Here is a 27344-nt window from a genome sequence, read left to right on the forward strand (position 1 = left end):
TATCCTGGCCAAAAGAGCAGGTAAATATAAGTGGCTCTATTTTACTAACATTTAAGTCTGGTATCTGCATGGAAAGGATTTAGCTTTCTTTTTCATAAATGATGGTTCACTATTCAGATGAAAAGAAAACAAGCAACTCCACAGCTGCATTCCTCCTTACCTTTCTGCTTTGGGCTTTGTCCCATCTACTAGGTACCTAGTGTCGGGATACTGGAAGAGCAGCTCTTCCTGAAGACCTACCAATGACCTCAACAATGCTTTAAGTGCCTTGTGACCTGGGAAATAAAGAGAAGGAACAATTATCATGGCTCCTGAGCAGCTCTGGCTCAGGGTTAAGAGTGGGGGCAGGCACAGGGTATGCAGGGACTAAGAACAACAACCTGAAGAGGAAGGCATTGTTATTATTTCCTTTTGCGAATTCTGTTTTTCAAAAATATGTTCTTACCTGGCTCTCCTCATAGCCAACAGGATGCATTTGTAAAGAAGTTCATCAGGATTCAGTATATAGTCTATGGCTAAGCACTTTCAGAATAAAAACTGGCCCTCTGAGAACTGAACTCTTACCTTCTTTATCAGCCTGGTCCTACTAAAGTGGCTAATGACAATGGTCATCACTATTTATGTGTTGATAGCACTCTGACATCTCTCCCAAGCTCAAACTTTCACATTTCCAGCAACTCCAAGAAAATCTTCACATGGATGCCCCATCACTCCTTCATCTATACCATTTCAGAAACAGAACCTTTTTCTTCCTAATACTTCCTGGTCTGATTTTTCTCTTCTCTGTTTAATGTGTTTCCATAGATCACTGACATTTTGGTGCCCTTATTCTATACATTTAATTGATTAAAATTGTATATTTTTCACACTAATAGTTATCTCTGGCCACGCTTCTATCGCTCCTTCCCTTTTCCCCTTAAATAACTGCAGTCTTCTCACAAGTAACCCTACTTTCATTTAGCAATCCCTACATTCATTTTTGTTTTACAATCCACACTAACTTCAGCTTAAGTGATTTTTATAAGTCTTGTTCTATCATTTCTGCTTCTACCCAGCCCAGCATGAATGATACTATTTATACCCCAACTTGTTTCATCAATGGTACACCAACACCTGAGTTAAACAAGCTAACCTTGTGAGACAGCCTTCTCAGATTGGTCAGAAGGAAATCAATAACCCAATAACTACGTTGTATCCCTTCAAATACTCTGCATATAAGACTACATAAATACTTCCTTGTTTAAAATAAGACCCTTGGTCACAGCTTTTCTAAATTCTGTATTCTAATCCTTTTATAATCAGTGTATATCCGTTCCACTTGGGAACATCTGCAGTACATAATATTACCCGAAAAATCCAAAAAGCCTTGTGTTCCAAACCAAAATTCCAAATCTATTGCTCTGTCTCTTAAAAAACAACAAAACAAAATTTTCACCAAATATGGAAACAACTTATACTCATGAAGAAGAAAAAATACAGCATTATTCTTCGTTCTGTCGGCTTTCAAGAAATGGATTAAGTATAAACAAGATGATAACACAGGCCAGAAGGAAAAATAGGACAAAGATGTAACAATTTTAAAGCCTAAAATCAGTCAGTCTAAATGTGCTAAGTGTATAAGTAGAACAACACAAATTATGTAAATATATATGGGAAATTTTAAAACGAATGAGTAGAACAAAGAATACAAATGATAATTACAAATATTAGGTTACCACAAATGGTCATCTGTGAAAAGACCCGAGAATTGTTAAGAGATATTCCAAGTAGCTAAGGTTCTAAAGTATATATTGTAGCAAGAACATTAAGAAAATAGAAAAGACACTTATACTTGGAAGGAAGCCCATGAAAATGGAGAATTGTCATCTCATCCAAATTCTATGTATTAACCACTATTTTATAACTTCTTTTCTAGAAATGTCTGTATCTTAAGAGACAGGGCCCATGTTTTCCAAAGTGAAACCACAAATCAATTTTACATTTGCACACTGGTTTCTAAAATTTCCAAGACTCAACTTTGAAAATATTATGCTAAGTGAAATAAGCCAGTGGCAAAAGGGCATATACTGTATGATTCCACTTACATGAGGTACCTAAAACAGTCACATTCATAGAAAATAGAATGGTGCTTGCCAGGGGTTGAAGGGAAGGTTCAATGGATACAGTTTCAATTTGAGATTATGAAAAAGTTCTAGAGATGGATAATGGTGATGGTTGCATAACAATGTGAATGTACATAATGGTACTGAACTGTACACTGAAAAACGGTTAAAATGGTAAATTTTATGTCATGTATATTTTACCACAATTAAATAAACACTTTAAAAAATCCCAAGACCAGAGTATAATAAATAATTCTACCATCCTAGACAAAACAATCTACAATCCCTCAATCTTGAATTCAGTCAAAAAGAACAGGGGGAAAAGGGAATATTATTCAGCCTTTAAAAATAAGGAAATTCTGACACATGCTACAATATGGATGAACCTTGAGGACACTATGCTAAATGAAATAAGACAGTCACAAAACAACAAATACTATATCATTCCACTTATATAAGGTACGTAGAGTAGTCAAGTTCATACAAACAGAAAATTGAAGAGTAGTTTCCAGATGTTGGGGCAGAGGGAAATAGTGAGTTGTTGTTTTAATGAAGTGTAAAGATTTTTAGCTTTGCAAGATGAAAAGGTTCTAGAAACTGGTTGTACAACAATGTGAATATACTTAACACTATTGAACTGTACACTTAGAAATGATTAGTAAGGTAAATTTTATAATGCATTTTTTTTGCCACAATAAAAAATTTAAAAGAACAGAAAAGGCAAGTGCCTGTCCCTTACTTCCACTAGGTACCATGTGTCATGTTGTAAAATATGAAATGAAGAACCATGCAGGGAAGAAGCTGCAGAGCAGTCCATAATGTTTATAGCTGCTTGCCCCCAACAAGCAAGTCATAATTTGACTCTAACATGTAACATAACCAAGAATTGTGAAAACATCCAATGAAAGCCTAGTACTTTAAGGGCCACTCTCAAATAGCTATACAAGCCCTTTTATTTTGTTCAAGTCAGTTTTTAAAAATCCATTGCAGATATATTAGACAGCCTATCAATCCAACAAGAAAGCAGAGAGCCAATATCAGTAAATCAAAGTGTGCCTTTCTGTTAATACTCTCTCATATGTTCTCATTTTATACACCCCTTCACCCAGTCAGAAAGTAGCCCTGAAGTATTTAAGCTCCATTCAGGGATAGCACCACCATGCATCAAAGTGTCAAGAGACCTACCAGAGATGAAATCTGCAATTCTGTGCTTCTAACCACACCAAAAAAAAAGTTTATCAAAGTAAAGTCACTAGTGGCCAACACATGGACAACGGACAACTTCTTGTAAAGAGATTTAGAAGAAAGAACCCAATCCTCATTTCTTTGCAATATCAGGGCCACATTTCCTCCTAGTAAGATTTTATGTAAAACCTGAGGAGACAAGGAACAATCCTTTGCTGGACGTGGTAGGCCTCCTCAAAGCCACAACTGACAAGAGTGAGGAAAGACTCTCTCTGGGAGGCTCAAATCTAACAGTGAATTCTTCCCAGACAAAACCAAGACAAACCCTCTTTATCATTCATATAGTGCTGAATTCTGTTTGTTCAACCCTATAAATTATAAAGAGAATGGAATCAACAGTTTCTAATTCACTTCTAATTTTTCATCCATTACTGTTACAGTTAGTAAGTTTTTAAAAGCAGCAAAGATGCATATACTTTCTTCTCTCTTCTTCTTGGCAAGTATACCAAAAAAAACAAACAAACAACAACAACAACAAAATAGAGACTGTCAAAGATATATGTTTATTTTGCCCTCTATGGTCAATTTCCAGAAGAGAGCAAGAAGAACATATGCCTCACCGTGTTACCAAGATTCAACCTAAGCATCTAGGCACCAGCTTTAGGAATAATTTTCCAAGCAGATAGTAAATAGAAAGAGCGCTTTACTAAGGGTCAGGAACCCCACATTCTAACTGACATTATCACTAACTAGTCATTTTATAGACTGAGTGGACCAATGTAATCTCTTTGAGTCTCAATTTTCTCATCTATAAAACACAGATAATCCTTTGCCTGTTTATCTCACAGAAAAATAACAAATGTTTTTTTTATATATTAAGGTATTTAAAAAAGTTTTAATATTATAAAGATGGAAAGAATATTACCATAAAAATCATCATTTCACATGGTGAAAATTCTTAAGCTCTGCTTGTACTGATCTATAGCACTAGGGCTGAGCTAGTACTCACAGTCCTATATTAAGTATTCATTTGCATGCTACCATATGCAAGCATTCTATATAGAAAATGTCACCAATCTAAAAACCATTTTCACCTAACAGCTTTATTTTTCCCCCTGATTCATCTAGGCTGTCCAACAAAAACAAAATTGTAGGCAGAGAATAAGTTTGGACATGGGTGCACAGTTCATTCATTAGATTATAACCCAATACGTAAAACTTTGGTAAGGCGGTGGAGGTGGAATGGGAAGAGTGAATATATAAAGTAAAATAAAGCTTACCTTATCAGTTTTTAAATATCTATACCGTTATTTTTAAAATAATATGCAAACATACAATTATTTATGTACAATAAAATGCCACATCCCTATTACCCCCAGATAAATATATTGAACTAGAATGTACATATTACAAGGGCATTTTTTTTTCTCCTTCAAAAGTAACTCTAGAACTAGAGCTAAACTATAGGTCAAAATGACACACAATATATTGGCCTGAGAACAATACTTTTCATTCAAATCCACACAAGCCTGCCACTTGCACTAGTCATCCCCGGCAATTAATCCCCCAAGAAAGACGTTTGATTAAATCTTTTCAAGCAAATCCTTTGCTTTGCTTTTGTTAGTTCACTTCTTGTCAACATCTATTAAAATATGCCTTTAATTCTCCCACAATCTTAAAAAACACCGATTCCACTGTCTTCAACTTTAATCAACTGTATGGCCGGCATTTTTCATTTCATAATAATGTGCTGCTTGGAATTCAAGAGGCAGGCTCAGCATCAATCATCTGGTAAGAATTTTTCCACTGCAATAAATATGCAAATGAGGAGAGCCAGTCAGTCGTATTTCAGGCCCGACTTGCTAGTGTTTTAAAAAAGACACAAATTTATTAATTGCCGGTGGCCAGAGGAATCCTATTACTTTGGGCATTGATTACAAAGCTGTGTGAGTGATTATTGTGCAACTCGCGGGCTACCCAGGCATGAGGAAAAATTATTAAAGCAAGGCAGAGATTATCAACTCAGAATAACAATAAGCCTTAACATTTAGGCCCTAACTTCTTCAACAAAGAATTACGTGAAGGCTCCACTGTATCATAATTCCAAATTCTGTCAGTATTACTGTTTGGGCTTGTACTTTATTCCCCAAGCAGAATGGTGTTACCAGTAAGAAAGAGTACAGCAGGTAACAAATTCCTCAACACCAACCATATGGATGAGTTGTTACCATTTCCAATGTGTGTCCAACTAGAATTTTTATATATCCATGTATGAATACATATATACAGATGTGTGCACATACTGATTCCCAGGTATAGATACATGGCTGTGTTGTTATTATTGAGGACTGTGGTTTTAACTGGAACAGTATAAGGAGTACTGTTCCATTGTGTTGGCTGGTTCTGTGAACCAAAAGCAGAATTTTTTTTTAATGGTACAAAATAACCACCAGGATAACATTTTCAAAGCAGAGCATGGAGACTTATATTCTAAATCATGACGGCTAAGCCAAAAGCAGACTTGGGTTTTCATACCTCTGAGGGTACCTCAGTAGAAGGCATGCAATCTATGCAGAGGTCTATGGAGAAAAAGGTTTGATAGGCTAATACGGAATGCAAAGTGTTTTTGTGAGAAACATTCAGCCCAAGACATATTAAATCAAATCAGAAAGAGGACTCAGTGGGCAAAACTTATTTTTTTCTCTTAAGAGAATGATGTGGGGAGTTGGGGGAGTAAGTGGAAGTTGAAATAAGGGAGAGATGAAGAGACACATGATAAAATATATTGGGTGAGCCCCTCACAGAAAGAAACAAAAAGAAAAAATCCTTAACATTTTACATTACTGCCACACTAAGTAACATGATAGATAGTGTGCATTTGAGTTCTGTGGAGGGACATCCCACTCAAGCTGTAATTTCTGACCAGGCATGAATTTATAAGGAGGGGAAAAGAACTGCAGAATTTCTTAGGTTTCCCTGAATACTCTCTCAAACACCTTGATGAAGTGTGTCAATAAATCCTTAAAAAGCCCTATAGGACACAGCAATCTAACTGATCAATGTACTTTCCGAAATCCACTACAGTTACCTTCCACTTCATAGTTCCTAGACAACCTCCATTGCTCTGGAGTACTTCCCTAACAAGGGAAATTGATTACCCCCCTTTAAAAAGAAAGAGTAACCACTCAGAATATGAGGTACTTCAAATCCAAGTTTATTTACAAGTAATTGTTTAACTGCCTAACAGGAGTTCCCTGGGAGAGTGGGATACTCTTTTATCTGATTAGATATTTTATATGCATATATTACTTTTATAACTTAAAATACTATTTAAAGTTAACTTTAAAGTAAGAAAACTTATTAAAAATAAAATTAGAACCACAATCCAAGTCACCCTCTCTTTCATATAAAATAGACTGACCCCTTCACATTAAAAAGCCTTTAAATAAACAGACTCTTAGGTAGTGAAACTATTCCTAACTAAATGCCAAAATTCTCCATAGAGTACAGGTCTGGAAATAACTCCTTTGAAAATGGGGATTCAGAGAATACCTTCCTGAAAATGAGGATTCCCATGCAGAATTAATCACTCCTTTCTCAGTATCATTCATGTCACTGCTACCACACTTATACTGTATCATGAGTCTGACTTCACTGCACTGTTAGCAGCTCGAGAGCAGAGACCTCACCCTATCACTCTAGCATCCAACACATCGCCTGGGCCATAAAAAATATCCTACAATATTTTAGTTCCAGAAAAAGGATGCCTAGGTCACATGGCAGAACATCTTATTACACTATCATTTCCAAATCTAATGCTGACAAGCAAACAAACTGTGGACTCCGTATCTGCTAACTGTGATAAATATGTATCCTCCACAAGCTGACCTTTGTTAACAGAAGCAAAGTAATCGAACTGAACTTTTCCCTTATTATAATACACCAACTATAATTGTATAGGTTACTCCTAAGAGTCTCAAAACCATCTTACCAAATTGAAGAACCTAAAATTGTTACAATGTATTCTCATGAAGATTTAGTAGTTATCACCACTTAGAGCAGTGGTTCTCAACCTTTCTAATGCCGCGACCCTTTAATACAGTTCCTCATGTTGTGGTGACCCGGTTGAGAACCACTAGCAGGGTCGCCTAAGACCATTGGAAAACACAGATATTTACATTACGATTCATAACAGTAGCAAAATTACAGTTATGAAGTAGCAACGAAAATAATTTTATGGTTGGGGGTCACCACAACATGAGGAACTGTATCAAAGGGTCGCGGCATTAGGAAAGTTGAGAACCACTGACTTAGAGCGATAAACTAAGGTTCAGACAATAAAAGTTAGTTTTCCTTTTTTTAATATTAGGAAGATTAAGCATTATTTATTTGCCGACTCAAAATGAAACACTTGGAGAGGATGCTTTCATGTAAACAAAAAACAAAAAAAACACTTAAATGATTTATGCTTTAAAAGTGGTTTACCCATCTCTACACCTTACTATGAGCTCCTTGAGGCAAGGACTATGAACCTTGGTATGCTTGGTGTTGGCAAATGGTGGACTCTATGTTGCTGACTGAATAACTGAAAAAAATGATACTGTAATATTTTTCTTGGCACAAACTTTTTGTATGTGCATTTCAAGTCATCAAAGAACTAACTGTACTAGTAAGTGCAGAATTTATTTATATAACCCTTTTAGGAAGAGGGAAACAAATACTTTGGCCATAGAACTACAGTCTAAGAAAAGACTGTACTATCACTATGAAGATTAACAGTTAACACTAAGAACCTACTAAGTAGCAGGCACTAGCCCCTAAGCACTTTGTATGTATAACTCATTTAAATCCTCACAACAACCCTTTGATTAGGTACTATTATTATACTACCACTAAAGGCCTGGTGCACGAAATTCGTGCACAGGTAGGGTCCATAGGCCTGGCCGATTGGGACCGGGCCTCCCTTCCCTGGCTGCCGGTCAGGGCCTTCCTTCATTCTGTGCCGGCTCCTGGTGGTCAGCACACATCATAGCTAGCAATCAAACTCCCAGTCTCCAGGTCGAATTCCCGAGGGGACAATTTGGATATTAGGCTTTTATATATAGAGATAAAAGATTACTGGTATACAGATGAAGAAAATGAAACATTCCTAAAGCTTAAAAAAAAAAAGCCTGCACATTTTTCATTTTCTAGGTCAATGTATATGTATGGGTACAAACTACCTGGAAAACAAAGTGTAATAAAATTTCAATTACTAAAAAATGACAAAACGGTCCTCCCCTTACACAATTAAACACACACACACACACACACACACACACACACACACACACACGTGAGGCTCTGTTACAATGTTATGTCCAGTCCTAGCTGGTTTGGTTCAGTGGAGAGAACATCGGCCTGAGGAATGAAGTGTCCCAGGTTCGATTCTGGCCAAGGACACATGCCTGGGGTTGCAGGCTCAATCCCCAGTAGGGGTGTGCAGGAGGCAGCCAATCAATGATTCTCTCTCATCATTGATGTTTCTCTCTCTGAAATCAATAAAAACATATAGAAAAAAGAAAAGATAGCAAAATATTGCTTTTAAAGAAAGAAAAAGTAGATTTATATTCATTAACATGAGAAGATACAAAGCATAATATCATTTATGGCTTTTAAAAAAGTTTAAATTGACATAAAGTATATGGAAAAATATATACCAAATTGTTAAATATAGTTATCTCTGAAGAGCACTATTAAGAGTAGGGAAAAAGGGGACTTGTTTAATTCATGTTACATATTTCAGTATTGTTTGGGGGCACGGGTCAGTACTATCTGAAAAAACTTTTTTACTACAAACAAATTTTATTTTTATGATTTTTTAAAATATATATATATTTTAATGATTTTTTACAGAGAGGAAGGGAGAGGGGTAGAGAGCTAGAAACATCAATGAGAGAGAAACATCGATCAGCTGCCTCCTGCACACCTCCTACTGGGGATGTGCCTGCAACCAAGGTACATGACCTTGACCGGAATCGAACCTGGGACCCTTCAGTCTGCAGGCCGACACTCTATCCACTGAGCCAAACCAGTTAGGGCTTTTTATGATTTTTAAAAAGGCAATGAAGATTAAATATATTTCAAAATACAGAGAGGTCTTCTAAGGTAGATGTAATTCTTTCTGTCAACAGAAAATCAAACAAGGAGAAACATTAAAATAAAAGCAGGAAAGATTAGAGGTGGCCAGAAGATTGATTGACAAGGAGACTAACCATCCCTATAACAGTTTGAAATTTCCCCTGAATGATTCCCAAAGAAATACCAAAAACCAAGAAATGTAAGGGAAAAATAGTTTATCCTCATTAAACACTGGGAAATAAAAATTTTTAAAAATGTAAATTAAAATAAGCAGAAACCATTTTCTATCTATCAAAGTGACAAAGATGAAAAAAATAAGATAAAATTCAGTAATGACAAGGAAAAGGGAACTGACATTCATATAAAGAATTTAAGAATGTGAACTAATATAACTTCACTGGAGGGCAACTTGGCGATACAGATCAAAAGCCTAAAAATTTAGTATATCCTTAGAACACATACTAATTCCACATACAAAAATTTATTTTATGCAATAACATAATCATGGATGTGAATAAAGATTTAGTAACAATGATGTTTATTGTATTATTTATAAAAATGAAAAACTGGACACAATCCAAATGTCCAAAAATAATTAATTGGTTATGTGATGGAAAGTCTATGCTAGCATTAAAAATAATGCTGTAGAGCCCTGGCCAGGTAGCTCAGTTGGTTAGAGCTTTATATCCATACACCAAGGTTTTGGGTTCCATCCCTGGTCCGGGCACATACAAGAATCAACCAATGAATGCATAAATAAGAGGAACAAGAAATTGATATTTCTCTCCTCCCCTTCTCTCTCTCTCTCAAATCAATAAATAATAATAATAATAATAATAATAATGTAGAATATTTAATGACATGAAAAAATATTCATGATCTCTGTTAAGTAGGAAAAAACAGATTGCAATATAGAATATAGTTCCATTTTTGTTCTAACTACACACCCACAAGGGGGAAAAAACTAGAAAAGATACACATACCCACACCAAAATATTAAAAGTACTTAACGCTAGCTGCTGGGATCCGAGAGCATAATTTCCTTACTTTTTTGCTTGGCCATTTTCTGAATTTTATATAATGAATATGTACTATATTTATAAGAAAAATAAACCTGTTTATCTATTTCTTTATCACTTAAAAGGAGAGGAACTAGGTCAGGTGATCTCCCGAGGGCCCTTCTAGCTCTCTTACTGAAAAAACAGTATGCAGGAAAAATTGAAGGATGCATTTACTACTTGCACTCTAAGCTTCCGTTTTACAACAAATTCATCTCTGTAGCACTCCTGACTTCATTCCTTTAAGCTTTGACCTTTATTACCTCACACTTTCTTGGAAAAAATAAAATAAAATAGTTAAACTATAGGTATAGTGATTGGCCAAGAGCAAACCTGTTTCTGTACTAGCTTTACATCTAATGGTGTGACCTTCACTAGTTACTAACCTGTCCAAGACTTGATTTCCTCATATGTGCAGCACAGTTATTAGCACCTATTTCACAAGCCTCTGTGAGAACTAAATGAGACATTTGTGAAGAACTTAATACAGTACATGGAGAGTAGTGCACAATTGACAAATGGGAGCTATTTTTATTATTTTTAGTGTATACAGGCATCTAGCATTATACTTACACAATACTTATAAGATGGACGTAAATTGATTATCCCAATTCTCAAAATATCCCAAAATATTTGATGGCTTTCTATTCATGTTCTTATATCTTACTAGAGGCCCGGTGCATGAATTCATGCATGATTGGGTACAGCCAGCCCATCCCAGTCAGGGCCAATCAAGCTGGGCCGGCCTGGAGGAGGGGCCGTGGGCGGTTGGTGGGCCAGCCCTGCCCCCAATCGGGGTAGGGGGGCCAATCCGGGGTGGGGCTGGCCAGGGAAAGGGGCTGCGGGTGGTTGGCCGGCTGGCCCCGCCCCATGGTCGAACTCCCGGTTGAACTTCCAGTCAAGGGGACAATTTGCATATTAGCCTTTTATTATATAGGCCTTAGAGGCCCGGTGCACGAAATTCGTGCACGGGGGTGGGGGACTGTCCCTCAGCCCTACCTGCACCCTCCCCAATCTGGGAGCCCTCAGGGGATGTCCTACTGGGGATCGGGCCTAAGCCTCAGTCTGGCCTCCCTCTGCAGGAGGTGACCAGGCTGATTAGGGGAAGGCGCCACCCCCATCACCCCACTGCTGCTGCCACTGCCGGCTGCTGTAGCCGCCAAAGTGTTTTATTCAACACGGACTCGTCCCTTCACCACGAAAAAATGACAACTTTCTTTAGGCATTTGCAAGATGTCTCTTTCATAGGATATGACATCTCTTTCTTTCTTTCTTTTTTTTTTATCCTCGACTGAGGATATTTTTCCATTGATTTTTAGAGAGCATGGAAGAGAGAGGGAAAGACAGAAAGACACATCAATGTGAAAGGGACACTTCAATTGGTTGCCTCCTGCATGAGCCCTGAATTGGGCCCTGGCCAGGGAGGAGACTGCAACCTAGGTATATGCCCTTGACCAGAATCAAACCTGGACCCTGCGGTTGGCAGGCCGAGGCTCTATCCACTGAGTCAAACTGGCTAGGGCAGGATATGACATTTCTTAGCCATCCAGCAGTGGACCTTCATTTTTTCCTCCAGGAGTGAGGTGGAAAAACCCTAGATAGCCTTCTTGGATTCTTACGACCCAAGTTACCAAGAACACTGAGAGTGGTGTACGGGGAGCTTAGCCAATGAGCGCTCAGAAAAGGTGTTTCCTTTGCAGCTCACGCGCAGAGGCAGGACTGCCAGCGTATGCGGCTGGCAGGCCCTGTTCTCTCCGGGCCTGCGCCATCCATGGCTTGCCTCACCGCGCACGCAGTCCCCTCCCGCCCACCTGCACACGCAGCCTCCTCCTGAGCGATCGTGACATCATGGCGTCCTGGCTAATTTGCATATTACCACTTTATTTTTATATATATCTATATAGATATATATATAGATAAGTCATACTGAAGACACCAGAAATACTTTATAATTACTGGAGTAGAACATTTGTCTCTGCCCTTTCCCCAGCCCTCACCATAGCTGACATTTATGTAGCCTAGATTATGTACCATCTGTAGGGTGTAAGAACCTTTAAAAACTATCTGAGCCCAGCTGGTGTGGCTCAGTGGTTGAGCATTGACCCATGAACCAGGAGGTCATATTTCAATTCCTGGTCAGGGCACATACCCGGATTGCCAGCTCCATCTCCAGTACGGGGTGTGCAGGAGGCAGCAGATCAATGATTTTCTCATCATTGATATTTTTCTCTCTCCCTCTTCCTTCCTCTCTCTGAAATCAATAAAAAATATAGTAAAAAATATTTAAAAACAAAACAAAACTGAACAGCATCTCTACCTCTAAAAATTCCCCTTGCATAAAACAGAATGAATAGCTAGTAAGAACTTTTCTCAAAATAGTAGCAATTTGGATTTATCTAGAGGCAAATTTACTCAATTGCCCCCAGGAAAAAAATCTGGTAGATTTGAGACTAAACACTCAGCAAAACAATCAATGTTATATGAAAGGTAATTAAAATTTATCAAAGAACTCAGCTACAATCCAGTGTTGTCCAAGTACAACAAATTTTCAAAGCAAATCATCTAGGCAAACTTATGTGGAGATAGGTTATAAATTATAATTATAATAATCAAGAGAGAATTGTGTCTTAAACGTATCATGATACAGACTTTCTCTAAGATAATTCATAAGTAACATTATAGCCTTTTTTTTTCCCCTCACACCGCCTGCTACCCCCTATCCCATCTCCTCTCCTTGTCAAACTTCCATTAACACTTAATGGAAAAATAAATCTAGTCAGAGAAAATATATACACATTAAAATGTCTGTAATAATACACCCCACAGTGTTTTCTCTGAGGAGGAGGTGTAGGGATTTGGAAAACTAAAACTGAGAGAACTTTTACTTTCTCCTTTACATACATCTATATTGTTTACATATTTTTTAAATTTTATTTATTGATTGGCTTTGAAAGAGAGAGAAAGGGATAGGGGAAAGAGAAACAATGATTTGTTGTTCCGCTTATTTATGCATTCGTTGGTTGATTCTTGTATGTACCCTGACTGTGGATCGAACCCCCAACCTTGGCATATCAGGACGACACTCTAACCAACTGAGCTATCTGGCCAGGACTTACATATATATTAATGGAAGAGCATAAGGACAAACTAAATTAAGTCCTATAAAATCCCTAGCAAGTTTATAATTTCAGGGAAAAAATGTCTCTACACTTTTGAAAAACGCTTTGCAGCTTCACATAGTATTTTTAAAGATAGACTGGCTACTATTAGAAAAATACATTACGAGTAGATAAGCATTAGCCATGGTTAAAACTGAAAAGAAAGAACCTGATGAACCAGTGAACTGATTTCGTGTTTCCAACTGCTATTCATATTCCCTTTCTTTTTTAACTGCCTTTCATTCTTCAACTCCCTTTATTTTTAAGAATAGTTTATTGATTTTTTTAGACTGGGAGAAGAGAGAAACATCCATGTGAGAACATAACATCAATCTCCTGTCTCCTGCAGGCCCCCTACTGGGGGGTCAAGCCCACAACCCAGGCATGTGCCCTGTGGGGAATCGAACTAGCAACTCTTGGTGCACAGGACAACACACAACCAATTGAGCCACCCGAGCCAGGGCTACACTCCTTTCTTACACACCAAGATGGAGACCACCTCTGGTTTAGACCAAGGATTCCATACACTGAGAAACTTGCATCTTGCACTTTTACCATGTAAATAATGCACAGATCCTACGGGAACATGCCAAACACTAGGATTCTTAATTAATGGAGCTCTTTAATGTGCAAATCAGGAACAAATTGCAAGTTCTGACTTGCATTGATTATGAAAACAATTGAATGAGCAAGACCCTAAAAAATACCCACACACAACAGAATCCTAAGTCTTTGAAGAGACCAAAAGAATACAAAGCTCTCAAACCAGTCAAGTCGGACCAATGTCCAAAATGCAAACCTAAAACAGTGCTGCTCACTAGTACACAATAAATTAAAAAACCAGAAACAAAAAGCCAACAGTTTAATCAGAAAGCAATCACTATAAAAGCATCTATTCCACCAACACTTGCATTAAGCAGAAAAACGAGTGTTTACTCCAGAAGCTCATACACACTGTTTTAAGGAAGGGAAAAAACACACTCTCTATATCCACACTTATATGTATATAGGTATAACAAAACAATGCTGTCTCTTTAAAAAGAAATTCATCCTATATAAATTATAGCCATAAACTTTTCCTGCAGTGCAGCCTAATTAATTCTTGTTCTATACACAAAGGGAAATGCTGGGTGACAAATGGGTGTGAGGCCAGAAAGCTGCCAGGTCTGCAAAACATTTTCTACTTCAATTTATAAGCAATTTTGCAGTAAATCATCAACCAGAACCTGGAATCTCAGGAATCTCTGAGTGTCCAAACCACATTATATCATATCACTTATCAAAGAGAGAAGGAAAAAGAGTTTAAAGACATCTCATTTTTCAGTTCTAACCCACATCAAAATCTAGAAGCTCTGTGTAATCTATTATTCTCTTCTGGGTCAGGTTTTAGTACCAAAGATATATATTTCAAGCAAAAATGACAATATAGGTTGATGCAGCCCATTCCTCCATCCCTAGAAGTACTGTATCACATATCCATTACTATAAGAAATATTCCCAGAGTTATCTGGGAATCAGCACACAACTATTTATAGCCCCTCCCTCAATCCAAGCAAAATGTTCACAATCAAGCCAAACTGCAGGGTTTAGCAGTGAGCCACTGTGGAAAAACAGGTGGGATACACTCCAAGGAAATGAGGCTACTGAAGAGGAAAATAGAAACTACAAAGAAGAAAGCAGACCTGCCCCTATATAATCAAACCCTTCCCCCGCCCCTAACCTCTGCCAGCTCTCCATCCCTTTTTTTTCTTTTCTTTTTTTAAAAAACTTTTTTTAAAAAATATTTTTTATTGATTTCTTACAGAGAGGAAGGGACAGAGATAGAGATTTAGAAACATCAATCAGCTGCCTTCTGCACACCCCCCACTGGGGATGTGCCCGCAACCAAAGTACATGCCCTTGACCGGAATCGAACCTGGGACCCTTCAGTCCACAGGCTGACGCTCTATCCACTGAGCCAAACCGGTTTCGGCTCTCCATCCCTTTTCGACAGAATGTCATCAGAATGGAATTTTGAAGTACATAATTTATTTTTTTTATTGTTTAAAGTATTACATATAGTATTACATATGTATCCTTTTAAGTACATAATTTATTAAAACTAGACTCTTTCACTGCCATAATAACTTTGACATTCAACAAGTTTTTGCATTTATCATGTCTGTTCCTTTTTATTGCTGAGTAATGTACCAGAATTGGTTTACCCATTTGCCACTGAAGGACATTTGGGCTGTTTCCAGTTTTGGGTGATAATCAACAAAGGTGCTATAAACAAGCATGTACAAGTCTTTGTGTGGACATATGTTTTCATTTCTTTATGGTAAATATTTAAGACTAGGACTGCTGGATCATCTGGCAAATACATGTTTAACTTTATAAAAACAAAACAAAACTGCTCAACTGTTTTCCAAGGTGGCTGTCCTATTTTGCATTCCCACTAGTAACAGATGTAAGTTCCAGTCACTCTGCATCCTTGCTAGCACTCGGTGTTGTCAGGTGTTTGTCTTTAGCTATTCTAGTAAGTAAGTAGTAGTATCTCATTGTGAGTTTAATTTGCATTACCTCAACACTAATGATTATGTTAAACATTTTTTCATATGCTTACTTGCCATCATATACCTTCCCTGGAAAAGTTTCTGTTCAAATATATATTTAAAAATGAATGGAGAAGCAGTGAGAGAAACAGTGATATGAAAACAAAACATCATTGGCTGCCTCCTGCACACCCCCTACTGGGAATCAAGCCCACAATCTGGGCATGTACCCTGACCAGGATTCAAACCGACAACTTTTCGGTGCACAGGACAAAGCCCAGCCAACTGAACCACACCAGCCAGGGCTTTCGTTCTCTTTTTAATGGGTGTTTTTTATTGTTGGGTTTTGAGAGTTCTTTATATATTCTGAACACAAGTCTTTTGTTGAATATGTGATTTGCAAACATTTTCTCTAGGCCTCTAGCTTGTCTTTTCATTCTAATAACGTATCTTTCACAGAGCAAAATTTTTATTCTGATTTAGCCCAATCATTAATTTGTTCTTTCATGGATTGTACTTTTGATGTTGTATCTAAGAACTCTTTGCCTAACGAAGTCATGAGGATTTTTTTCCCATGTGTTCTTCACTTTATAGTTTTATGTTTTATGTCAATGATCTATTTCATGTCAATTTTTGTCTAAAGTGTGAGCTATTGATTAAAGGTCATTTTTTGCAAGGGAATGTACATTGTTCTAGCACCATTTGTTGAAAAGACTATCCTGTCTCAACTGAGCTGACTTTGCACCTATGTAAAATGTCAATTACCCATATTTCTGAACTCTCTATTCTAGTCCACTGATTAAAGTAACTTTTAGAATAAACCCACAATGAAAGGACAAAGTATGAGAGAGATGACAGCAACTCAGTTTGATAAGCTAAAAAGCCAATTGACTAAGCAATTATGAGAATGTCTAAAATTAAAAAGACTGACCATATCAAATGTTTATGAGGATGTGAAGCAACTGGAACTCTTACACAATGCTGGTGAGATTTTAAAATGGTAAAACCACTTTGGAAAACATGTTGGCAGTTTCTTTAAAAATTAAACATATAAACATATATGTACTAGAGGCCCAGTGCACGGATTTGTGCATGGGTGGAGTCCAGCAGGGCCAGCTAGGGGGAGGGGCTGCAGAAGGTTGGCCAGCCGGTCCTGCCCCCTGGTCGAACTCCCAGTAGAGGGGACAATTTGCATATTAGCCTTTTATTATATTAGAAGATATGCATAGCCCACGGACACAGGCAATAGGATGGTGAAGACTGGAGGAGGGGGGTGGGTAGGGGCTGAGAGTATGGGAATAAATGGGGGGGAAATGGGAGACTTGATTGGGGGCAGTGAAAACACAATACAGTGAACATATGATGTGTTGTGGAATTCTGCACCTGAAACCTGTATAATTTTGTTAATCAGTATCACCCCAATAAATTCAATAAAAAGGAAAAAAATACTCAAAGAAGAAATTGAAAATAAAGCTAAAGAAATTGTCTTAGAATGTAGAACCAGAGAGAGAGAAGAAAAAGAGAGAACTTGAAAAAAAAAAAGAGAGAAAAAAAAAGAGAGAACCAGAGGAACAGTCTAACACCAAATAATAGACCTTCCAGAAAGAGAGAAAACAGAGGTAATAAAATCACTAACAAAGTAATTTCAAGAAACTTTTCCAGGACTGGAAGTTATGTTTCCAGATTGAAAAAACCCTGCAAGTACTCTGCACAATGAATGAGGACACATGTACACCAAGGGGCGGCATCATGAAACTTCAGAATTCTTCAGACAAAGAGAAGTTTCCAGCATCCAAAAATGGAGGGGGAAAAAGTAAGATCAGGAATCAGAATGGCTTTTGACTTATCAATAGCAATTTTGTAAGGTGGAAGGCAATGGAATACTATTCTATAGAATTCTATATACAAACAGAATTGTGATGAGTGTCATTACAGAATAAAGGTATTTTCAAACAAGCAAGGTCTAAAAAAGTTGATCTCTCATGCACCCTTTCTTAGCAAGCCACAAGAGAATGTGCTTTACCAATGTAAGGGGATAAGCCAAGAAAGATGCTGGAATATGGAGAAGAGCCACAGAAGCAAGAAGTGAAGGTAATGCCAGCACATTAGCTGGGCACAGAAAGTGAACAGTTCAGATTGAGCAAGTCAAAAGGCGCTAAGAGAGACTTCTGTAGGAAGATAAATCAGCAGAATATCTGATGCAACTGAATATCCTGAGGAGAGATTTAGACAACCAGAGTAAAGTTTGGGTTTGAATTACTGCATAAAAAACAAAATAAATAAAAATGGAACAATTATTAACTCTAGAAAACAAAATGGAGTGTGGGAAAGGAAAAATAATCATAGTATATATATATTACTCAGCTCAGCTGTGAACAGTGTTTACATAGACATAATATTGTAAACACTGACTATTGATCTAACCAAATTACAATATAACCATGAAGAGACAAGGAGGTGTTTATGAGTGTAGTAGGAGAGCTAAATCCTCATTTTCATAATGAAGAGTCAATAGATAATGCCTAGAACGGAAAAATCAAGTAGAAACAAAACATGTTAACTAGAGATATAAAGATAAATCCTATGGATCCCCAAAAAAACAGAATTAAAAATTTAATTTTTTCTTCGGTAGAGTAGATTATGGCAAGGGGGTGATGTGTACAGCCAGCAGAATCTGGTTTTCATAACAAGCTTTGTCAAACTATTTGACTCTTCAAATTATATACATGTATAACTTGGGTGAAAATTTAAAAGAAAGGGAAACTGTCAAAGGTAAACAGAAAAGCTGGTGGAGATAGGAACAATTTTAGGAACTAAAGTGAAAACAAAACCAAAAAAAGCTTTAAATGTACATAATATACTCCAAGCATATTAATTACTAGGGGCCCTGTGCACGAAATTCATGCACTGGGAGTGGGGGGGGGGGGGGTCCCTCAGCCCATCCTGCCACCTCTCACATACTGGGAGCCCTCAGGGGATGTCTTACTGAAGGCTTAGGCCCGCTCCCCAGGGCTGATCAGGGGAAGGCACCAGCCCCATCACCCCACTGCTACAGCCACTGCCAGTCACCATAGCCACCAAGGTGTTTTCATCAACACGGACTCCAGTCCCTTCACCAAGAAAAAATGACAACTTTCTTTAGGCATTTTCAAGATGTGTCTTTCATAGAATATGCATTTCTTTCTTTCTTTTTTTTTATCCTCAACTGAGGATATGTTTCCATTGACTTTTAGAGAATGTGGAAGAGAAAGGGAAAGACAGAGAGCAACATCAAAGTGAGAGGAACACTCGGATTGGTTGCCTCCTGCATGAGCCCTGATCTGGGCCCCAGCCAGGGAGGAGCCTGCAACCTAGGTACATGCCCTTGATCAGAATCTAACCCAGACTCTGCTGTCGGCAGGCTGAGGCATTATCCACTGAGCCAAACTGGCTAGGGCAGGATATGACATTTCTTAGCCCTCCAGCAGCAGACCTTCATTTTTTTCTCCAGAAGTGTGGTGGAAAAACCCTAGATCACCTTTTTGGATTCTTATTACCCAAGTTACTAAGACTATTACCAGTGGCATACAGGAAGCTTAGCCAATGTGCAGTCAGAAAAGGTGTTTCCTCTATAGTTCACACCAATCGCGGGCTGGGCCCTGCCCAGGCCTAAAGCCTCTGGCCGAAGCTTTAGGCCTGGGCAGGGGCCCTCCAGCTCCCTCTGATTGCGGGCTCCGCCCCTGCCCAGGCCTGCCCAGGCCAAAAGCCTCTAGGGCAGGAGCGGAGCCCCAGCTCCCTGCCATCAATCACAGGGGGTCCGCTTGTGCCCAGGCGATCGATCGCAGGGGGTCCACTCCTGCACCAGGCCGAAAGCCTCCGGATTTCGCCTGGAGCAGGAGCGGACCCCCAGCTCCCTGCGATCAATCGCAGGGGGTGAAGGCTTTTGGCCTGGAGCAGGAGCGGAGCCCCAGCTCCCTGCGATCGATCGCAGGGGGTCCGCTCCTGCACCAGGCCTTACCTCACAGTGACCTGGGTGCTAGGATGTTCCTGGGACACAGGCGCTGGGCGCCTATGTATGCAAATTAACCGCCATCTTTTTTTGGGTTAATTTGCATAGTCACTCTGATGGGCTATGGGCGTAGCAAAGGTACCATCAATTTACATGTTTGTCTATTATTAGGTAAGATATTGAAAAGGAACATTCAGAAAGCAAAAGAGGTTAAAAATATAATTAAAAAAAGAAAAAAGAACTAGCCTGGCCAGTGTGGCACAATGGTTGAGCGTCAACGTATGAACCAGGAGGTCACAAGTTTGATTCCCCGTCAGGGCATGTGTAGGGGTTGTGGGCTTGATCCCCAGTAGGAGGGGTGCAAGAAGCCAATCAATGATTCTCTCTCATCATTGATGTTTCTATCTCTCTCTCCCTTTCCCTCCCTCTCTGACATTAATAAAAATATATTTTTTTAAAACTGCTCATTAAGATCACAGATGACCACCATGCTGCAAAACTAAATGTTCAATTCTCAATCCTCATTTACCTACCCTGTCAGGCACATTCTCATCTTTCATACCAGAGAATAGAGACATAAAACAAAGTATCTACAATTACAGGAGCAAAACAGAAATAGAATGAGATTAAATATAAGGCAAAGAACTCTTGTCTTCCAGAATGCTTCTGTACTGTTTATCATATTCAAGTATAATTTTCATAAAATGATTTAAGAATAGGTTTTAAGAAGTAAGTAACAATAGAGTAAGCATTTTATGCAGTGGTTAGGCTCTGAAATCTAAAGTGTGAGAATAAAGCAAAAATCAAGTTCTAACAAAACTACTTTAAAAATCCCTAAAATTGCCCATAAAGTTCAGCACCATGCTGTCTCTCCACAAGTTCAACATATTCAGTTCCTCCCCTCAAACACTAGAACACGCAGCTACTTCATTGATTAAACGAATAATTGTGTTTAGGACCATTATACAAAGACTGCATGCTGTCACTTTGGTGTGGGTTTGTTTGTGGGTTGTTTTTTTTTGCATATTATAACTTTAAACACTAGATTCATACATAGTGTGTCTGATGAGAGGTATTCAGGAACAGAAAATAATTGATCCAGCTGCCCTCTCATGCTTACTCCAGGGCACTCACTCACTCAATAAAATGGCAGGCAGAATTGCTAGCACTATTTAAGCTGTTCCTCTCTCCCTCTTTTTCTTTTGGCCAGGAATATAGTGAAAGGTTAATTAAATGTCCATACAAAGTTCCCAATATTCGGTGTACAACTTCATCATGAATAACAGAGTGATCCTACCTGGAACTCACTACTAGCCAGGGTTGCTGCCTTATCTAACTCATTACTATTAATGAGTTACTAATTGTTTCTGGAGCTAAAGACAACCCTAATTCCTAACAAATCCAAAACAAAACAAATTTCCATAATTTTGAAGCTTTCACAGCTCCGTCTCATCTTTTCAGGGCAAGAGGAATCACTGGGGAAGTCTGACACTCTGCTCCTGGTTGCAATACTTGGTTATTTTGGAAAAGCACTTGCTTTACTCTCTAGATAATATAAGTGCCTAATTAACCAGGTTGGACAAAATAGGTAGTAATTCAAGAGGGACCAAATGTCTTCCTACACAGAGCTCATTTGCTAATAAATAAGACAAAACATAGCCTATATTTCAATGCTAAGTCAACAGGTATATGTAAATATCAAATAGAAAGTTATCATGAAGACATGATTGCTTTCATTTCCCACCTAGGAAAAAAGAAGAGATCAAAAAATAATATTCTGGGGGTGAGGGGGCAATGGGGGGGATAAGGACATATATGTAATACCTTAATCAATAAAGAAAAAAATAAATTAAAAAAATAATATTCTGCCGAAACCGGTTTGGCTCAGTGGATAGAGCGTCGGCCTGCGGACTAAAAGGTCCCAGGTTCGATTCCGGTCAAGGGCATGTAACTTGGTTGCGGGCACATCCCCAGTGGGGGGTGTGCAAGAGGCAGCTGATCGATGTTTCTAACTCTCTATCCCTCTCTCTTCCTCTCTGTAAAAAATAAATTAAAAAAATAATATTCTGTGGTGGCAGGAGTGCAGGACATAACTTACTGATGGTAATTTCAATTGTTACAATTCTTCTAGGGCCAATTTCTCAACATATTCCAAAAGCCTTTTTTAATAAAAGGTACCATACAATACCTGTCCTAGCAACTCCATTTCCTGGGAATGCAGATCTGTGCTGTCCAATACAGTATCCACTTGCTACAAGTGAGTATTGAGCACTTGAAAGGTGGTTAGTCCAAATTTTGAGATGCACTGAAAATGTAGAATACACTTAGAATTTCAAGACTTAACATGGAAAACTATATGTAAAATACCTCATTTGTAATTGTATAGTGACTACATGTTAAAATTATAATAAATTTTTTGCCATGTAAGGTTAAATAAGATTTTACAAAAATTAACTTTGCCTCTGTCTTTTTACCTTTATAATGTGGTTACTAGACAATTTAAAATTACAGATGTGGCTTTCATTGCATTTCTATTGGACAGTGCTACTTTTAGACAAACTGCACATATATGTACGTACAAGGATGTTTATCAAAGCATACTTTATAAAAGTGAAAAACTAGAACTTAAGCATCCATCAATATAGATTGGTTAGACAAACTGCAGTAAATCTATAAAGTGTAATATTCTGTAGCCACTGAAAATGTTGATGTACATCTAAATATACTAACATGAAATGATAAGTTAAATCGAAAAAATAAGTTTACAAAATAATACATATTTTTAAGAGTCCAATTTCATTTTAAAAAGGGGTATGTATGTGTAAGCACAGAAAAAGGTCTGAAAGGATATGTCAAAATAACAACTGTGATTATCTCTGGGCAGCAGGGTACAGGTAAACCTTATTTTTTTTCTTTATGCTTTTACTAGAGGCCCGGTGCATGAAATTTGTGCACGGGTAGGGTCCCTAGGCCTGGCCAGTGACCAGGGCCAACTGGCGCCTTCTGGATGCCGGCTGGGGCCTCCCTTCCCTGGCTGCCGGCCAGGGCCTTCCTTCGTTCCGCGCCACCTCTGGTAGTCAGCACACATCATAGCAAGCAGTCAAACTCCCAAGGGGAGGGACACTTTGCATATTAGCCTTTTATATATATAGATATATTTCCTGAATTTTTGAAGTAAGCGTAACATAATTTTATAATTAGAACAGTAAAGCTATTTTAAAAAATGACAGCCATCTTCTGAAACAAAAAGATCAATCTTATATGATCTTGGCTAAATGAAGTCCACAGTGATAAAGGTCCATAATTCTATACAATGCTACTCTTGGAGAAGCTTGCAAGTGCCTTCATCCCAAGCAATACTTAAACCAATTCCAAGTAATTAAAAAATATTTCAGGGTTCTACAGACCATTTGTGAGAACTCTGTCATGAACCCATAAAGTGTTAATTGAGAGAGAACACTGAAATAGATGTTCATGAATTAGTCACCTAAGGCAACTAAGTAATTAAAGGGAGAGGTTCCACTGATAACATCGGTTGCCTATGGGATAGAGAACTGGAAGTGGGGGGCGGTACAAGAATGGGAAGGAGAATTCTATGTAGTTGTTAGTATCTCTGGAATTCTGAGCCATGTGAATGTATTGCCTACTTAAAAATACATAAAATACAAAAACAACAGGAACATTTTCAAGACACTGTGGTTGCCCATGACTTATTCAAAATTTTTAAAAGTTACTCTTTAAGATATCTATTAGTGTTGAGGGTCAATTAAGAATTCAAGTTTTCAGTCTATTCAAGTCAAAATAGTTGAGGGGCCAGGGGAAGGACCACAGAGAGATGAGAAGATGAGTATGAATCATATGTGGGAAGATGAGGGGGGCAAACAAAATGTGATTTATTAATAATGGAATTTGTTTTTATACTCTTAGGCAAGCAAAAAATTCCAACACTGCCTCTATATTTATATTACATTATACTGTGTTCTTGGATTTTTTTTGCTTATGGGAAATATCAAAATGTCAACCATTGTTTCTATTAAAGGTCTTTAATGATATTGCATTTTGGACCTGTAATGAAACATGGTGCTCACTGCAGTTTGTAATGCATCTCATTAAATACATTAATAACATGCATTTCACTAAAAGGTCAACTTATTATGGCTGGAGTTTGGCTTTCCTTTAATCACTTCATTTAAAGCTATAGAGCAAACTCTGAAAAAGACAGTAGAGAGGGCCTGTTACAAAAATGTTCTCTCAATTCCCCATTCATTAAAATCAGTTATGCTTATTAAGAAATCATTGTTAATGTTTTTATGTGAAATACTGATGTTGTGATTTAAAAAAAAAAATCCTTTTATTTTAGAGATACATGCTGATTTACTGATAATAGGATGTCTGGTATTTGCTTCAAAATAATCCAGAAATAAGGGGAGAGTTAGTATAAGTACAGATGAAGTAAGATTGATATTACTTAGCTGGTAACGGTATATGAGTTCATTGTACAATTCTCTCTTTTATGTAGGTTTGATATATCCCATAATGAAAAGTTTTAAATAACTCATGCTGAGTTTTCCTTAAGTAGCTTGCACTCTTCCTTGTATATCGTTGCTACCAACATAAAAGACCTTCCTCCTAATACTGGAGAACTTTTTAAAAGAAAATCAGAGGAAAAGCTAATCTCTTTAGAGAAATGGTTTTGTATACAGAAGATCCCTTAATTTTGCCAAGGTTACTTCATGGTTTACCACTATGCTGCTACTAAGATATTTTAAAAATGTCTTTGAAATTATTTCACAGTTAAAGAGTTAATTACTAACATGTAACGTCAAGGTGATTGGGGACTAAGTGCATATGTGTGTTGTTGAAGGAAGGAGATATTTGTTTAGTTTCTGAAAAGTAGACATTAGGGTACTGAAGGTACAAAGACATGCTCAGAAGTTTACTGTGGCTAAAATACAGCTGGAAGTCTGCTGATTTAGAGACTATTGTTAGGACTATGAGGTAAATGACAGTGCCAAGGAGAGAATATATCAAGAAAACACTACTTGAGAACAGGATCCTAAATGCAATGAAACTGACATTGGGAGCATAAAAGAAGAGTCTGAGATGAGAAGAAATCAGAAAGGCAGGAGAACCCAAACAGCATATGTAATGTCACCAAAGTCAACAGGAAATATTTTCAGGAAAGACTGAACGTTTCAGGGAGGCTGGGTTTGGCAATAAGGAAATATCTGCTCACCTTTCCGTAGGCATAAGCTGAATTGTAAGTATTATCTATAATAATAAAAGGGCAAAATGCTAATTAGACCGGATGATGACCTTCCCGACAAAACCGGGGCTGTGAGGGAAGCCTGGGTCCCGGGTGCCAGAGGAAAGCCAGTGCTGACAGCCCAGGGAAGGAAGGCCTACTCTTGCATGATTTTCATGCATCGGGCCTCTAGTAGTTGAATAAAACACTACCCACTTTCCAGCACAAATGGTTAATTTAGATTATATAGGGAATATAAATACTAATAAAAAGTCAAAAAACACTGAAGACAGTGGGGATAGTTTGTTACAATGATGCCCATCATTCACATAGCTGAACACTGCCAAATACCTCTTTCAGCAGAAAAAGATAATACCCATCCCTAATATTTGTAGTGTGCTATGTGCCAGACACTGTGCTAAGGCTTTATATCATGTCCTTTAATCTCACAACCTTATTATCACCATTTTAGAGTGATGTTAAGTAACCTGCCCAAGGTCACAGAGATGGAATCTAAACCCACACAGTCTGACTTTAACTACTGCAAGACCAAGCAAACTGAAAAGAGATTTACTTAAAGACAGTTAAGTTCCAGTGTTTACTTGAGGTCAGCACAAATTCAGCTTATGTTCCATACCAGCTTTACTACACAGTATAAATTCTTCATTCAGAATAAAATAGTCAAGACATTTTTCTTAAAGTCTGTTTACCAAGACAGGCAGGTATATAACATGTTATGTCATATTGTCATCAGAAGGTTGAAAACAAACAAAAATTAACTACCTGTAAGATGTGCAGAAATTCTGGTTATCAGAAAACTCCCCACTCTCCCATCTTAAAATATATGGTATCAAACAAGCATTCCTTTCTTCTCCTTCTTCCACCATAGCCCACCCCGTCAAATTAATAGACATCCATCAGATTAACTGGAGTTCATCAATGAGGCAAAGAGGCAATTGGTTAAATACCCCCCCCCAAAAAAAATCAGAACTGTTGTAAAAGTTAAATATAACGTTAAAACTGCTAAAGATACTAAATTATATCCAAGAATAAAAATGTGTCCATTATACATGATACTGATTCTTAAAATATCAATATTTTAAGATGACTTAAAAAAAATGTAAAGGCTCAAGCAAAAAGACTATTAAGTAACAAAATGGAAAAGGCCTTTAACAAAAACATTTCAGATAATCTAGGTCTCATTCCAAGGCAAACCAGGGATTAGGTCAAAGATAGCAGAGAAATGCTCCAAAAATCTCAAAAATTTTGAAAACTGGCCATCTATCATTTAAGGGAGGAAGGGGGAAAAGCTGGGAGATGGATATAAAAGACCCACCCTCACAGCATCTGCAGGGTTTCTGAAGGATTAACCAGGACTTTCACATAGGAAACAGACTTCAAGAATGGCAGGACATACAATCTAAATACTGGACTCTAGGAAGTAATTTCTAATTAAACCACATGTTTTCCTACGTGAAAGGTCCACAAAATCTCCTTCCCTAGAAATCCTACCTATTTATTTGGAATGGCTTAAGCTCCCTAAAGGTAGGTATCAAATCCTCCTCAGCTCCCTTCCAACCCTAATGCTATAAGATAAAAATAAGTTTTAAAGAACAAATGAAAACACTAAGCCTCAGCAGGTAAATGAGGAATAGAGATCCCAACCACAGTGCACTAGCCCCAAATCTCTCTCTACCCCAGTCTTTTGGTGCCACTGAGCACACAGGCACACAGCACACAGGAGGCAGAAAAGCTGGAGTTTTCTCTCTGCCTTGCATGTACAAACTCTGTAATTCTCAGCAACTGGTTCTCTCTGGGCCACAGTTCTTTCATATGTAAAATGAGGGGACTGGGAACCAAAATATTCCTAAATTCCTTTTTTCTCCTAAAACTGTTGGCCTTCACAGCTCAGCAATTCTCTTCTAAAACTTTTTTCCTCCTTCTGCAGTCATCA

At 37.9% G+C, this 27344-nt stretch overlaps 1 protein-coding gene across 1 annotated transcript in view; it reads right to left on the reverse strand.

Moving 5' to 3' along the window:
* Nucleotides 1-27344, reverse strand: part of AATF (apoptosis antagonizing transcription factor) — an 87026-nt gene that overhangs the window by 54220 nt on the left and 5462 nt on the right. The window contains exon 5 of the mRNA XM_008149510.3: nucleotides 161-275. Within this exon, the coding sequence (XP_008147732.2) occupies nucleotides 161-275 (115 nt within the window). The remainder of the gene's footprint in view (nucleotides 1-160; nucleotides 276-27344) is intronic.

This window comes from Eptesicus fuscus, chromosome 20 (assembly GCF_027574615.1).
Source record: "Eptesicus fuscus isolate TK198812 chromosome 20, DD_ASM_mEF_20220401, whole genome shotgun sequence".
Lineage (NCBI taxonomy): Eukaryota > Metazoa > Chordata > Mammalia > Chiroptera > Vespertilionidae > Eptesicus > Eptesicus fuscus.